At 39.5% G+C, this 17359-nt stretch overlaps 1 protein-coding gene across 1 annotated transcript in view; it reads left to right on the top strand.

Moving 5' to 3' along the window:
- The window catches only part of LOC124113708, a 55388-nt gene extending 40057 nt beyond the window's left edge, over positions 1–15331 (top strand). Inside the window, exons 5-7 of the mRNA XM_046474195.2 lie at positions 726–836; positions 4952–8011; positions 9293–15331. Of these exons, the coding sequence (XP_046330151.2) occupies positions 726–836; positions 4952–8011; positions 9293–10497 (4376 nt within the window). The 3' untranslated portion in view covers positions 10498–15331. The remainder of the gene's footprint in view (positions 1–725; positions 837–4951; positions 8012–9292) is intronic.
- Positions 15332–17359: the final 2028 nt, after the last annotated feature.

The following is a 17359-nucleotide window of genomic DNA, read 5'->3' as shown; positions in this document are numbered from 1 at the left end:
CCTTCTGTAGGGGTCTGTACGGCCACAAGCTTCTCTATTATGTCAACACCTGGACAGCAGCTTGTAATTGGGTCTGGTACTAATGCACTTTAATATTCACCATTAAGAAAAAATATCTTGGTGTAATATTTCAGAAACAAATTATGGTTCAGACTTGAAATTTAATGGTGTGGAAGAGTAGTAAAAAGGCAATGTGATGCTGTATGTCTTGATGGACTTGAGAGGGGAACTGCTAGTGTGCTGTCGGACTAATCCTGCCTCTCATTACCGATTACCAGTGTCTTTGTTTGTTCGACCATTCAGATAGCACTGCCACAGTTTAAGTCAGTCACCGCACAAAGCCACATTAAATATTAAGGGCTGACAATAGGATCTGTTAATAGTCTGTGATTATGATGTATGACTAATTACAGGCACTAAGAAGGCACACTGTGAGTGAAGGGAGTCCTACAGGGTGGGACAGATGTGGGCAAGGATGTAGGCACACTGTGAGTGAAGGGAGTCCTACAGGGTGGGACAGATGTGGGCAAGGATGTAGGCACACTGTGAGTGAAGGGAGTCCTACAGTGTGGGACAGATGTGGGCAAGGATGTAGGGACACTGTGGACGAAGAGAGTCTTTATACTATAGTTTTCATGCTTATCTTACATGTCTCAATTACTTCCACAGAGTATCTGTTGTAGTTCCAACGTTACAGTGATGGAAACTGCTTTGTTGTTTTCCAGGAATGGGAATCCATGTGGCTCTGTCTGAGCAGGCTGATGAAATTGCCAGCATTGTACAACAGGCCAGTCAGGGAAAACTGCCCAGTTGCCATAGTAACATAAACAAAAGAAGTGAGTATATTGTTTATCCATTTTCAATTTGATTTCATACTTTGTAATCATATTCACCAGATTTCCACCAGACTAACTTCACTGAGTTCTGAAGTGTTATATTGCAAGTCTGGCTGTGTGCTGTGAGCATTGATTTCACCAGAAGGCTATACATTTCTCTCTGTCCCTGTCTCACCCATGTCCTGGTATGGAGCAGTGGCTGTCTCGTTTCTTCAGACAAGGCATCAATTTCAGCTGCTCTCTCTCTTCTTTCAGCTTAAGCGATATCTGCTTGTAGAGCTTTGCAATTGTGATAACAAGTTACGGCTAGTAATGTCTCATTGTTAACGTCATGTGAAATCAGCATTGAATTAACAGTTTTGTATTGAATGGTGATGGAACTTACATTCTACTAGCAACAAACATTTGAATATTTTACACGTAAATAACATAATTGTGGTTCATAATTATTTGCACAGAACACTAACAGAATATAAAACAGTATGATAGGACCATTGTTTTAGTTTAAAGTAGAGGAAATCACCGTATCAGGGATCCAGTAGTAGACAATGATGAAAGAAGCTGACATATGAACCTATCTATCATATACGAGTAGCCAGTATTTATAGTGGGCTACAGTTAATACTGGCTCTGCATTTGTTTCAAGGGGGAGGGGGGGTCTCCTTCAGCGTCCTGTTACCTCAGTGTTGAGTTACTGCAGTCAGGCACTCTCGGCTCCCTTTCTATGGAGGCCATTGGAGAGGCACTCATCTGTTTCAACCAGGACAAGATAGGCTCAGATCTTGCAGTGAACAGCTGTCAAGGCTTAGATCTAAGTTGTTACATTCAAGGCAAATGAGGCTTGGATGAACACACAACGTTTTTTCTCATGGTAATGTCTTAGACATTTTCTTATTAAATTGTCTTTATTCATTCAATTTCAGAATATTTGGATACCAATTTATAGGAAAATAATTGGAACAGCTGTACAAACTGTACGGATTTTCCCTCATTAGTGACTAGCATAGATCATTGTTTGAAATTCCTATTAATAATTAAAATTATGATTTCATGCATTAGCGAATTAACTGGTTGACAATTTGTTTGTTTAGGCCATTACACCTCTGTCACGTCAATTATGTTAATCTCTCATCTTGGATGGGGAAACATTCTCCTTGGAAGAAAATGAGTTCCCAAGAGAGCTCACACCTCAGGTTATTGTTGGTTCCAATTAGTCCCATTGTCAGCTTTCAGTCTGCAGAAACAGTACTGGGCAGCCTCGTTTGCCAACAGGAAGAAAAAGTCCAACATCCTGTAACATGATAGGCATGGACTTGCAGATTGTGGAAAACATATAAGGTTGTTTTGAGTTGTGGGACAGGTTTCAAATGGAGAGTCTGATTGCCTATTTACTCCTGTTTATAATATTTTGGGCACCTGGTGTTTTTTTGTGTTGATCTGTGTTAACATGCTTGAATGGTAATGAATTCCCCCTGTTGTGTATTGTGGTAGGGTTGGGATGTGGGCAAACCTGTACTCTTATCTCGGTGTGGGGAGGACAGATGTTTTATCATAACAGTTTATGTTTCTAAGTAGGCAAATACCTAGTGATGAAAGACTTGGAGTTAAAGCAGCACCTTGCCTCATCACTGTTGATGGGAAGTGCAAACAAGGACCCAGTGTCTTCTTTATTGGATGTTTAGGCTCACATTATCCATTATGTCAAAACACAACCATTTGGTGCAGTCAAGATAAAGACCGTGTAACTAGCATGGAGGAGGAGGACAGAGTCAGGCTGTTCACCACTGCAGCAGGCAGGGCACTAGCAACCAGTGCCTAGACATACAGTTACATGTACCTCATACCAGTATAGCATTTCATAACATTACACTCAGGTTATGGTAGGTTCTGTTTCTGTATAGGAAAAACTCTACTGCAAAGAGGTGATGTGTGCCTATGTTTTCAAATAATCTGTAGTTATTAATTATAAGTTATGTTACATTAGGGTTTAAAGTTATATTAAGTAATGTTAAGTAAAGGTTTTAAGTTATATTATGTTATGTTAAGTTAAGGTTTTAAGTTATATTCTACCATGACATTGATGAATGCTTGATTCTGATTGGTTAAAAAGAGGTTTCCTTTTTGCTACGGAAACCCCTTTCAAATATATTAAGCCTTTTCACAAAAAAAACGTGCGTATGAATACATAGATAGCCTACATATCGGTTCACAGAAAATGGCTGCCGATCGATCACTCCCATATGAACTGTAAAACGTATCTATATTTCCTCTAATACACGCTGGGTCTCTAATACCAGCCAGGTCTCTAATACACGCCGAGTCAAGGGATCTTGCAAAATTAATAGACGGCGTATAGTGTCAAACAGTGGAAATACGGTAGTTTGATATCGGATGTTTGGGGCGTTCTAGGCCGCAATCCTGACTGCTTTGATGATGACATTAAAAGATTTAACGAAGGCATATCTTTTGCATACAAATGAAATGTTTATGAAACTGTTAGAGAAATGTTCTATGGTGACCAGAACGGGAACAATTAAAGCTATTTCCTCATTGAAACAACAGACAATGAAAGTAAAATATAACATTATAAAAACTTTATTCATGACAACATGTTGTTTACAAACCTTTTCTGATCGATATTCGTTGCATCTCCGTCAACCACCACCGTTAGAATTTGTCAGGAGGGGAATTGAAAGTCCATCAGAAAACACTCCCCTTCGAAAGTCCATGAAAACAATGTCCCAACTGAAGTGACAGCTTATCAAACTAAAGCGCTTGGTTCAAAATTATAACAAAGAGGTATCTATTCTACAGTGGGACTATATTGAATTTCAAAACACAGTAGGTTTATCTCCTAATTAAGTAATGATAAGTTGCGGTTTAAAGTTATGTTAAGTAGTGCTTAGTTAAGGTTTTAAGTTATATTAGGAATGATAAGTTACGGTTTAAAGTTATGTTAAGTAGTGCTAATTAAGGTTTTAAGTTATATTAAGTAATGATAAGTTACGGTTTAAAGTTATGTTAAGTAGTGCTAATTAAGGTTTTAAGTTATATTAAGTAATGATAAGTTACGGTTTAAAGTTATGTTAAGTAGTGCTAAGTTAAGGTTTTAAGTTATATTAAGTAATGATAAGTTACGGTTTAAAGTTATGTTAAGTAGTGCTAATTAAGGTTTTAAGTTATATTAAGTAATGATAAGTTACGGTTAAAGTTATGTTAAGTAGTGCTAATTAAGGTTTTAAGTTATATTAAGTAATGATAAGTTACGGTTTAAAGTTATGTTAAGTAGTGCTAATTAAGGTTTTAAGTTATATTAAGTAATGATAAGTTACGGTTTAAAGTTATAAAAATAATAAAAATTTGGTACTGACAGGAAGGAATCCCAACCAAGTCACTACTTTGGAAACATGTTAAACTATTGAAGTGAATGTAATATATAATTAGGTGAACAATAGTACTGTGACACTGTTTTGCAAATGTTTGCAGAGAGCCTAGTTCCTCTAATTGAAACCCATAGTTATGTCTGTCAATAATCAAGTCTGGACCAGACAATTCAGTGATTCACATCATGAGCATGGATCTACATTACTGGGATACCATGACATGCATCAACCAAGTCAGCAAGTCTGACCACCCTATCCCATTAGTCACTTCTTACAACAAGCAATGTCACCTCTTTAGACAAGCATGGGCTGCTAAAGACCATTTCTAACATGGATTTTCTGTACACAGTGACTGTGAGGCAGGAACTGTGAAATGCTTGTGATAAATTACTGAACTATGATTCAAATATGGGCTATAAGAAGCAAGTATTCCTCTTTTTATGAATATGTACAATGATGTAGGTAGCATTTAATCAAATATTAGATCTACTACCTGTGTAGATAGTTTGTGCTTGTATTTAAGTTTGTAGCATAGAGAACATGTTAGGCCAAGGAAGCAGTGGTGACATTAGGTCTGCTTTATCTCAAGTCAGTAGTCCTCTTTCAGTAGTGGAATTGTTTGAGTTTCCTAGCTTTATAAATTGATGACATATTGTTGTGTATGTTGATGTTGTGATGAAAAGAGGGCACATATGGCAATGATGTGATGGGGACATTTATATTCCACCACAGGCTCCCAGATCCCTGGTGCTTTTGACTCTGTGGGATCTTCTTTCGGAAGTGGCAACCATGGCCTGCCACCCAGCATGCTGGGTTGCTGTGGCGATATGCGGAATCAGGAGGACTGGGGGTGGCAGAAGCGACACTCCATAAGTGTCATGGACTACAGGAGGATGGGAGCCTTAGCAGAGAAGTCAAAGTTAATGAGCATTGAAAATCTAGAACGACAAAGACTGTTGGCAGTATATGATGTCCCCCCTAAACGAATTCGTAAAGTTGAAGCAAATGTTGTGTCCCAAGCTGTAGGTCAGAAGTCAGAAAGAGACAGTGCTAAGTCCTGCGTATCATGTTCTGCTCTCCTAGGTAGAGGTTCTGACACATCTCGTGTATGTTCTCATGGTGCTTCCTACTCCTCCCTTCCATATGAGAACAGCTCTCAACCGTATGTCACCGGGCTGTCCACAGCCTGCTCTGCAAAAGATCTGTTCAAGCTTCAAGGCAGAGGAGATTATCATGGGTACTCAAGAAGTCTGGGAAGCCAGGGAAACTACCAACTTAGTGTCATTGAAGATGAAATAAGAATGGCAAATGACAGGACTAAAAGGAAAGAAGCCCTTCAGAAACTTCAAAGAGAAGAGAGTTCCTTGCAAAGAGAAATCACTCTGTTGGATGAAATTTTGCAAGTGTGTAAATTTGATGATGAGACTAAAACTGTTGACCTTAAAGGAACCAAAGCTCCTACAATCATATTAGAGAAATCTTCCAGTCTACCTCAGAAGACCAAGAAAGACTTGTGGGTAGACACCAAGAAGTGTAACACAGAAGTAGCACAGCTCAGAACCACAAGATCCGAAAAACAGAACATGGAAGCCAACTGTCTCAGTCCTAATTTGTTAAGCAAGCTGAGAGAAATCCCTTCTCATTCTAAACTTCTTGCTCCACTCCCCTATGTAAACCTGTCTAAATATGATGAAGATGACAAGTCCAGTCATGTATGTGTTCCAGGAAGCGGAGACAAGCTTGTCGTTTCCAGTGCCTGCAGCAGCAGCTTGAGCAATGTGTCTGTGTTCAACAAGGAGAATTCTCCTCATACACAAGCTATCAAACAGAAACTGGGAGCAAGGTCGTCCAGTGAGTCCCGTATTGCTTTAAAAAGTAGCCAGTGGGAGGAAGAGGAGGAGAGGGGTCCTCAGTGGCAGAGAGAGCCAATATATGCCAATGAATGCATAAAAAAGGAAAATACTCCACCACCTGAGCTGCCACCCAAAGGGCCAGCATTGTTGAGAAAGAATCTGTCAAAAACGTCTACTGTTGTAGCCGCTCACCCTGGTGGGAGTCTCACACCACCAGCTCTTCCTTCCAGAGATAGGAGTCGGTCTGTTGGGTCTCAGGGTAAGCTGCATGGATATGACAATGCTCCAATGATAGTTTTCCAGACTTCAAAACCCTCTTCTACATCATCAGTTGGACCACAAGATTCCTACCTACTTATGGGGGGATTTCAAGAAGAGCATAAGGCACCAACAGAAGGACACCCTTTTGGGGTTGGCATTGATTCACACAGAACCAGTGTCACATCTCGAGCACAGATAATTGGTGCTCAGGGAGGGAGATACACAGAACATTCTAGTCAATATATGGAAATGGGGCAGTTTGAACCTGAATGTCCGAAGTTAAGAATTTCAGACTCATCATCATCTGAAAGTGACCTTTATGGATATTCCTCTAGTCCCAGACCTTCAGTTGAATTGAGAATAACCGAGCCGATAGATGAAGCTGCATCTTACATGCGACAGCCAAGGCAAGAAAGCAACTACATGGAGATGACTGGATTACAGAGTAACAGAAATTCTCAAGTCCTGCAAAACCTGCAGACACTCCAGACATATGTATCTTCAACACCAGGAGGGGACAGTTTGAATCAGAATACTAATAGTGAGGTGACCAGACCTGCAATGCCTTTTCCAAATTTGCTCAATTTCCAAAAGAGACAATCAGATCAAAAGAAGACACCATCAAAATCCAACATCAGCTCTAATACGAGCCAGGCAGCTGAAAATACACCATCCCAAGAGACACCAAAAGAAGGTGGTGGCTTTCTTGCCAGATTTATGAGGAGAAGCTCCAGAGACCAAAAAGCAGCATCTCAAAGTCAAGAAAACCTGACAGGGGCAAGAAGTCGAGCCAGTTACCTAGAACGTAGTCAGTCAGACCAAGGAGAACAGAGTAAGCCTGAACTGCCAGAAACTGTTCCTCACATAAAGGTTGGCAGACAGCGTTCATCAAGCTTCCCCAACAGACTCAGCTACCAGGAGGCTAACACTGAAATCAAAATGCCACCTTCCCCCAAAGACCTGCCACCTCCTCTTCCACCTGAAAGGAACAGAGCCAGGGAATACAGAGGTAGTAAAAGTCTATCTCTTGATGATAAGCCTGGTGCCCCTGTGGAAATCATCAGTAAGTCCAGTAACTGTCAAGGGTTGAAGAGAAACATCACAGAACCCCTTCTTAAGGTAGAAGAAACCAAACCCGAGATGAGAGTCTTGACTGTGCTGCATGTACAGCAACAACTTCAGTTGACAAATCCTTACCTTCAATTGACAGAATCCTCCAAAACAGATGATGAAAAGTTGATTGAACTATTACAGAATGGTGGTAGTTCAAGGCTAGGAATGGAAGAGAAAGGAAACTATGCATGTTTGTCAGAACTGAAGAGTAAAATGAGTTTGCCACTTCCTGTTAAGAAACAACTCAGTGCCAGTGAAAAAGCAGCAGAGATTGCTCGCCATGTTACATCACTGCCTCCATTTATCCCACCCAAGACAAAGCCATACCCTTCAACTTTGTCTCCGGTGATAGAATCACAGTTATCACCCAGAGGGATGGATTCTGATGCAATCTATGTAGAGATGAAAGAACTCCCAAGTAAAAGATCATCCAGCACCAGTGACTCTTTTGCCCTAAACCCTGCAGGCCAGAAGGACAAAGCCCGTGCAACACTCCGAATTTGTCCACCGGTGGAGGATGAGAATGGGAAAATCTGGGTCCCTCGTAGTAACCTGAACTCTGCAGGTATGTGCAGCATGAGGGTTTGCATTGTTTGGAATGCTGATAGCTTGGTATTTGGAGCCTGCCACTTCTTTCTGTTGCTAGCCCACTGCCTCTCCAAATCTCAGTGCACTGCTTGCCATGAGAATGACAGTAATTGTCCATTGCATCATCATGTTGCTCTCGCACAGAAGCTTCATAGTAGTCTGCAGTTTTTCATGTATTTTATACTTTTATTGGCCTTTTTTTCACTTAATTGCAACTAACTTTATTCCATATGTACAGAGATTTGGAGAGAGCTCTATAATATGTAGACATTATTGCAAGAAGGACTGATAGAAAAGCACATCAATAATCCGAGTTCCATTAAGGCATCAAGTAGAAAGACAGGCTATGTTTGTCTTGTAGTTTAATCTGTATGTCATGTGTTCTGTTATAACCTGACTGTGTGATGTGTTTCCGTGTTGTCTACTAAGAGAGTTTGCATATGACAGGATGCAGTGACACAGGCCTTGAGAAAAACCTCTAGATTGTGTATTGGTTGATGAGTGTCCGATAAGTATCTTCCTGTTAGACTGACTAAAATAGTAACTTCTTACTTATCTCACGTCCAACTAGCTAGCAGTGCATGTTACAGCATTGTTTGCATGTAGCTGCAACATGTACACCACTAACACACTGCTTCATGTGTACGCCTCATACCGGAAAAAAACGTTACTTGTTTTACTTTATTAGAATTATGATTCTTAGATACTTTGAGCTAGTCTTGCTAGTTTTACAAGTACAGATTTTCAATTAAGATTATATACATAATAGGATAAGCTTGCCCTGACAGCATGTATGCCTGTTTTCCTGCTTACTAAACACTTTTGCATGAACACACCTCTGCAGCTCACTTCCTCAATATCACTTGTAGCATCATTGGTTCAAATGGGTTGATATGATTGCTTCTTTATAACTTCTTTAGTGTCTTATATATGTATTTGCATTATCAAATTGAAAGTTAGAAGACATCCTCATGTAAATAGTCCATGTTCATGGGATGTTATTATGTAATAATATTATATAATTTTTCATTTACATGTTTGTTCATGCTCTGCTTTCTTGGTGCGTTGGATAATTATTTGGCATGTTAATGGCATGTGTAATTCAATTGTTAGTTGTGATATTTATGTAATCATTACAGTTGCAAGTATGATGAAATTGCGTTTATGTATCAGGTAAAAAATTATTTCAATGTTTACAAAAAGTGCTCTTAATGTAGATGAAATATTCTATGACCTTACTCTACAGTTACTGTTGCAGAAACCGCCAGTGGTTCGTCCCCTCACAGTGCCAAATGTTGTGACACCCAGAATTTACACTATAGTGCTCTGGTTGTCTCTGTGGATGATCTCAATGACAAACTGGATGCCATATCTGTTTCTTCCCATGAGAGTAGTGACAATCACAGTATTCGCAGTGAAGACACTGTACGGAGTAGCCCCGCCTCCACCATACTGCGACCCAGGTCAGGCAGAGACTACCAGTTTGTGGAGCGGCGACACACAGCAAGCGAGAGCTGTACATCCAGTCCCCAAACGCCCTACTCTCCGTCTTCTGGAACAGTCTTCAGTTTTGAAAGTACCATGTCCAACTCGTCACATGGGGAAGAGTACAATGCCTACATGAATGTGGATATGACAACAGGTGCGAAGGATTCTGTGTTTAGCCATAAGCATGTGTCTGATCATGAAGTCTCTCCTGAGAGGACGTTCCGAGAGAAGCTGATCAGTGAAAGAGATAGGCGAAGCAGTGAACGAGAGAAAGTGACTGGTGAGAGAAACAGGTTGAATAGTGAAAGAGATAGATTAAACAGTGAAAAAGAGCATTTACATAGCCCAAGAAACAATCTGAAAGGTGACAAAAATCAATTAAGTCCTGAAAGGGACAAGGTTGGACAAGCCCCAGACAAGCATGATACTGATATGGTTTTGCACTGTAGTGATAAAAATTCTGAGAGTCCAGAGAAAGAAACAGTCAACACTGAAATAGACAGATTGAGTACTGATAGGAAAGCTAACAGTGATAGAGACACTTCCCTTGTTGAAGGAGACATGCAAGATGACCTGCACTCCAGTAGTGGACACTCCCCCTCATGTACCAGGAGTGCCTCGCCCCCTCTGTCCCCACGTGTGCCAATGTCCCCCATGCCACCAGAGCAAGTGAATCCCCAATTAAATTATGCAGAGATAGACTTGTCCACAGCATGTGCTGCAGCATCTCCAACAGAGTCTAAGAGAAAGCCAAAGAAAACTGTGCCCACCACACCAATTGCATATGCAACAATCGACATGCTTGCCACGCATGCGGTGAAGCAAGCAGGTATCGAGCATGCACAGTCTCGCGAGGACAGTCTTCGGCGAAGTGTCAGTGTGTGTACTCGTAAAAACTCCACTCCTTTGGTCAAAGATAGGAAATTTTCAATGCGAGAACGCAAAATGAGTACCGGTTCCTTAGGAGACACATAGCCTTCTGCATGCATTGTGATTTATTTGTGACCTAGCAGTGCCTTCGTTGTTTCTGTAACTGTCCGCTACTACAAAAGGCAGCAGTTTTAAACAGTGTGCTCAAATTTTTGTCTCTCCTAGGAATACTAATTATATCAATGGGTTGCTTTGCTCAGTTTGCCATAGTGCAGGGGAGATAACTCTTTTTGCACTGTTGTGAGTCCCATGTATGTACTGGACATTTTTGTCTTTCTAGGAAGGTCTTATTTATGTTGTCACCGTGTTGCCTTATATTTATTTATTTGTTTGTATATGTATCAAATTTCAAATTGGCATTGTCTCGCAAACGATGAAGTTCTGTGAATTTATGCTTATATTAATATGTTTCCTATTCTTGGTTGGTTGGGGAAAGAGTAAAGGGATTATGACTTGAACATCTTGTGTTGTGTACTGGATAGTAAGAAAAAGAAAACATATTACATGTCTGTTTAAGCTCAAAGAGCTGAAATCAGAATGTTGGTGATATAACACAGACTCCTTTACTTCCTGAATATATATCCTAAACAATTCCATACTTCGACCAGGAGCTCACTACCATTTCTATACTAATATTTTAATTTGAAAATCTGAAGAAAACCTGGTCACACACAATTAATTTTTCAGTTACCATGGTTCTATTGCATATCATTTGGTCACATCAACAAATATGCCAAACACAGTTGTATAAAATTGAACAATGAAAAAATAGAATACACTGTAGGCTGCGATTGTCATGTCTCTGTTGGGCATTCCCCTCTTTTTGAACTTCCAGTGAACACTACCTCACAATAACATACCATTTCACATGGAGGTGCTTTCTACTAGCTTATCATTGTTTAGCCGTTCAGTAGATAAATGATTCCTATTACTCTTGAAACATATTTTTCGAATTGATCTCTGGAGGTATTAGGTCCAACATGGCTTGTTAGCAACACGGTTTTGCACCCCAGGGAGGTTCCCTCTGGATCACCTACTTTGTACACATATGTCTAAAGGTGTGATATGTTCTAGGAAGAACTGTTTGATAGGCATTTTGTAGATGTTAGCAGATGACAAAGTAGACACAATTTATGGACAACAAATACTATTACAGAGATGTTTCAGTTTTGATCCTTATACCATTGTCAAATTGTCTTGAAACTGCATTAAATGTAGATGTAATATATGCTATCATGTGCAAGATCTTGCATTATATACACTGAGGGAAACAAATAAGGAACACACATGTTTTGAGTTTTTTTGTTAATTTATCAAATAGTAAGTTCAAGCAAATCTTCACACTAAAATGACCTTACTGTCTCATTGAAGAAACTTTCAGGAAAGAAATGCCTGTTCTTAACTTTAAAGGTCCAGGTAGAACCATCAGGACTGTGTAGTCTGCCCTCAGTAGAACAAGAAGTTCACAACTGTAGATGTTTTCCTCCCATGAAACTGGATCTCAGATTGAGGACTCGCCAAGATCAGAATCTTACAATAAACATGTATACTTTGTCATACGTTGTGCTTAGATGGTTTCAATACCGATCAAGATTTTGATTGAGTTACTTTGTCAAGGCCCATTCACATGGTCATCACTTTGCAGCAGTATCGGATCTATGTACCTCTAGAAACACTGAGTTCTCATCATTAGTATACCTTCATCATAACCAAATATTATTAAGATAATTCTATAGAAAAACTCTGTATTTACGCAAAACATGTGAGATTGTTGATATGAAGGGTTTAGGGGTATGATGCAAGATTTTATTGGCTTTTCATATGGCCTACTTCTGGGTTCAATGATGAATATTTCATCACATCTACTACATTTATTGCATTGATATAAATTTGCATTTCATTAACAGAATATTGTAGTGCAATCTCATTAAGATCAGAGTTTAACTTCTGATACAATTCCTCTGTAAGTGAAGATCTGAAAACTCTTTATAGGAGTTTCAGGTGAACTTTCTAGTCCAAGTGAGTTAAGCAATCAGAGCAGCTTATCTGATTTTGAATTTCATAAACAACCACAATGAAACTATTGTAGGCTGAGCTGATATATATGTTGTGTAGTTTTATTTTCCTCTGTCATTCTGTGTGCCATAACATCTACACACACAAAGGTTTAGAGTGAATATTTCTGTTGAGTGGACTTTTACAGCTAAACTTGAAATTTACAGATTGAGGTGGTAAAAAATATGAAACCAAGCCAGAGCCCAAACATCCTTTATTTAGCTTAGGTGGTCAAAGAATTAACTTGAGGTGACCTCCAAGAGAGGGTTTGTCAGATCTTCATGCAGAAAGGTATTATGTCGGAGCGAATTATCTTCATTTAATGCCGAGAATTATGCTTGATAATGCCAGGTTTGTGACAACAGTGAAGTCTACATGTGTGACACAGTGCGGAGGTACTTGTAGTAGTAGTGCAAGAAGTAGGGCTAGTGATGGGGTGTCTACCCTGCTGCTCTTGTACCTATATTGTCATCACACACCACAGGAGGAACGTCTTTAACCTCATGTACACTGACTAAATGATAGCCTTTAGATAGTAACTTCACCATGACCTTGTTGGCAAGCAAACAATACAGTACACACAATTGGGATATATTCAATGGCTAGAGCTCTTATTAACTCCAAACCCTTGTCCTATATAGTTATTTTGTATCCATAAAAGGCGTTAATTAGCTTGTTGACATTGTTTCAGGGCCGCTGAAGGTGTGCCCCTGAATTTAACATGTCTGGCCGTTCTGCTTCTACTGAAAAGTAGAAGTATGGTGGTTGTGTAGTTGATGGGGAAGAAAGACCAGTGTCCCTATTGTGACTAACATGTTAACGCTTGCAAGCCATAAGCAGGCTTGTTTGTGACTGTTCTTGTTCATATAGAATGGTTGAATATAGCCATGATTAGAAAGAACACATTGCTTTAGTCTCATCATGGTGCTGTGCAGAATGTACTGGGATCAAATTCTTCATGTTTTTGTGTTGATAGCTTAATGATTTGTTGTTGAAATATACAGTGAGATTGATGGATTCCTGTTGATGCAGGTGCCTGGAGATGGTTTGTGTTGCCAAGTCCTGGATATATGTATGTATGGCACTGTATGGTTTCAGAATACCTTTTGCTACCTGGGAATAGGTAACATTGAAGTATTTTCTTTTCATTATGTGGAACAATGGATTATTGTAATCCTGATTTGATTCTGTCAGTGACAGGTTACCGAACAGTTGTTGGGGGTGCCCAGCTGCATGGTCTCTGTAAGCAGAGCCTAGTTTTGAAAAGCTTTTAGTTTCACACACTGGTACATGTTTAGGCTTTTAGGTGCAGTTATCAAGTATTTTGGATTTTTCACCCAGTTTTTTATCCATACAGGAAATTAATTGTTTAGGCCTGTAGATTGGTTTTGTTAATTTTGGAAAATATTGTTTTGGTACAACAGTATTGATATTTAATGATTGGTACAAACAGTGAAAGCACTCGGCTGAAAGGATGCAATGTTGTCCATGATCAGTTCCTCCTGTATTACTTCAACCACTACAACCCATCATGAACTTTGCCACCTATAACACTGTTCACGTTCCACGGTCTGGTTTAATGGTACATTATTTCACTGCCATAAGTTGTGTAGGAAATGTTATACATATTCCAAGTTCAAGCATGTTGCTCTCAACACTACTGAAAGTTGCGTTACCTCAAAGTACCTCCCTTTTCTACACTGTATTCCCAAATGTCATTTATATGGCACTTATGTTGTGTAGTGTAAGTCAGTCAGCTAAAGTAGATGAAGTCATTTTGAAATGTTGTATATTTCGGATGGTGCTACTAGTTTCAGTGAGTCAAACAATGGCAGATACTGCCTGATAGTGTTTACAGTGTACAACAAAGGCCAAAACAAATTGTATTTGTTTCTCCTGTTTATATGCAAGAACATTCTGGTACAGGTTTGGAAAATGATGTTGCACGAGAGAAAAAGGACATTTGTTTTGGCCTTCCATTGTTTGTGTGATGGCTGTTGCTGTTGTTGCTGTTGCTGCTGAAGCAGGAATGGTCTCCAGGATTGAAATGTTGCTCTTCAATATTTCAAAACAATACTTTGCTTTCTTTTGGAATGTGCTGTCAGTAAACCCAGCAAAAACCTTGAAGATTTAGGGAGTAAGAAGCCTCTTTGAATATTTCAGATGGAATGAAAATAATGCCATTCTTACCTTTTTTATATACAGTTGAAAACTTTGAAATGCTTCCAAAAATATTATTTTTTGTTCCTGATAGTCTTTCAGTTTTAACAGTATCTGTGTCCAAGGAAAGTAGCTGGTATCAGTAGACACATTTTCAGTAGCTACATTGTCTTTCATGTTTCATGAACATTTATAGTGTACAAGTTGTAAAGCAAAATATCTGCACACATACACTAAGAGAATGGCAAGAAATTGTCTCATGCTTCCATTTCAGACATGGTGGTTGTGTTCTCTCAGACAGGGGCTTGCTTTAAACTTTGACATTCATGGATGTAGATGTTATTTCCATACCTGCATGTACGTCCAGCCAGCCAGCCAGCAGCAGCCAGTAGAATGCATGTTTGTGTGTGACTGAGAATGTGTGAATCACTGAAAGGGTGGGAGCTGATTTTATATGATTTTTATAGTAAATTATGCTTGTTATGTTTGTATTTGTGTTAGAGGCTGGAGTACCCAGTTTGCTTTGTGTCCAAATTCATCTGGAAGGAGGTGAACCCATGTGCTAGAGACTTGCGCTCTTCCTTTGTTTGCCAAATTACATCTCATTATCTGTATTGTGGTTTTTCAACGAATGCATAATAAATTCATATTTAGTCATTTCAAACTGTTTCTTGTGATTTTTACACTTGCCTCACTAATCCATGCCATCAAATGATGTTGACTTGTGTAAGTATTCATTGCTCTACCATTGTTCTGTTTGATAGCCCACTGGTCCGATTCATTATTCTCTGTGCTGTAGACAGGTAAAATATATGATTTTAATGAGATTGCTAGAAGGGTAGCATGCGCATACAATAACAGTGTGTCATCATTCATTGGTTCCTGTGCAATGCATATCTTGTGGACCCGCTCACATGTAAGGAAATAATTTCTGCTTAGGGACCGACAATTTGATATTCTGAGTGGCACGCCTGGGATTTTGTATGGGGACCAGACATTGTCTCAGCTCAGTTGGAGCATGGATGAACCCTATACTATATCAACATAGGAACATGGGTAAAACACTATACTTCATCAGTAGGAACATGGGTAAAACCCTATACTGCATCAGTAGGAACATGGGTTAAACCCTATACTTCATCAGCAGAAGCATGGATAAAACCCTATACTTCATCAGTAGGAACATGTGTTAAACCCTATACTGCATCAGTAGGAACATGGATAAAACCCTATACTTCATCAGTAGGAACATGGGTTAAACCCTATACTTCATCAGCAGAAACATGGATAAAACCCTATACTTCATCAGCGTCCGCCCGGAGAGCGGAAGGTCCAGGGTTAGATCCCGGGCCGCGTCATACAAAAAGACGTTAAAAGATTGTACTTGTTGTTACCCTTGTTACTGCGGCATGGTATCTCAGTGAGCTAGCACTATAAATCGGCATCAGTCCGGACTAGTACAAGCAGCCACACACACACATACACGTGCATGCACGTCGCTATATAAGTGCAATAATCTTGGACGCGACGTTAAACCCAATTTCACCTCACCTACACTTCATCAGTAGGAACATGGGTAAAACCCTATACTTCATCAGCAGAAACATGGATAAAACCCAGTATTTCATAAGTAGGAACATGGGTTAAACCCTATACTTCATCAGCAGAAACATGGATAAAACCCTATACTTCATCAGTAGGAACATAGTTAAACCCTATACTTCATCAGTAGGAACAGGGGTAGAACCCTATACTTCATCAGTAGGAACATGGATAAAACCCTATACTTCATCAGCAGGAACATGGATAAAACCCTATACTACATCAGCAAAAAATTGGATAAAACCCTATACTTCATCAGTAGGAACATGGGTAAAACCCTATACTTAAGCAGCAGGAACATGGATAAAACCCTATACTTCATCAGTAGGAACATGGGTTAAACCCTATACTGCATCAGTAGGAACATGGATAAAACCCTATACTTAAGCAGCAGGAACATAGATAAAACCCTATACTTAATCAGTAGGAACATGGGTTAAACCCTATACTTCATCAGCAGAAACATGGATAAAACCCTATACTTCATCAGTAGGAACATGGGTTAAACCCTATACTGCATCAGTAGGAACATGGGTAAAACCCTATACCGCATCAGTAGGAACATGGGTTAAACCCTATACTCCATCAGCAGAAACATGGATAAAACTCTTTATTCATCAGTAGGAACATGGGTTAAACCCTATACTGCATCAGTAGGAACATGGGTTAAACCCTATACTTCATTAGTAGGAACATGGATAAAACCCTATACTTCATCAGCAAAAACATGGATAAAACCCCATACTTCATCAGCAGTAAAAATGGTAAAACACTATACTTCATCAGTAGGAACATGGGTTAAACCCTATACTGCATCAGCAGGAACATGGGTAAAACCCTATACTTTATCAGTAGGAATATTGGTAAAACACTATACTTCATCAGTAGGAACAGGGATAAAACCCTATACTTCATCAGTAGGAACATGGGTAAAACCCTATACTTCATCAGTAGGAACACGGATAAAACCCTTTACTTCATCAGAAGGAACACGGATAAAACCCCTAACTTCATCAGTAGGAACACGGATAAAACCCTATACTTCATCAGTAGGAACATGGTTAAAACCCTTTACTTCATCAGTAAGAAC

The sequence above is a fragment of the Haliotis rufescens genome, unplaced genomic scaffold (genome assembly GCF_023055435.1).
Source record: "Haliotis rufescens isolate VD_foot unplaced genomic scaffold, xgHalRufe1.0.p SCAF_66, whole genome shotgun sequence".
Classification (NCBI taxonomy): domain Eukaryota; kingdom Metazoa; phylum Mollusca; class Gastropoda; order Lepetellida; family Haliotidae; genus Haliotis; species Haliotis rufescens.
The sequence above is the reverse complement of the archived record's forward strand: the minus strand, read 5'-3'. Positions and strand labels throughout refer to the sequence as shown.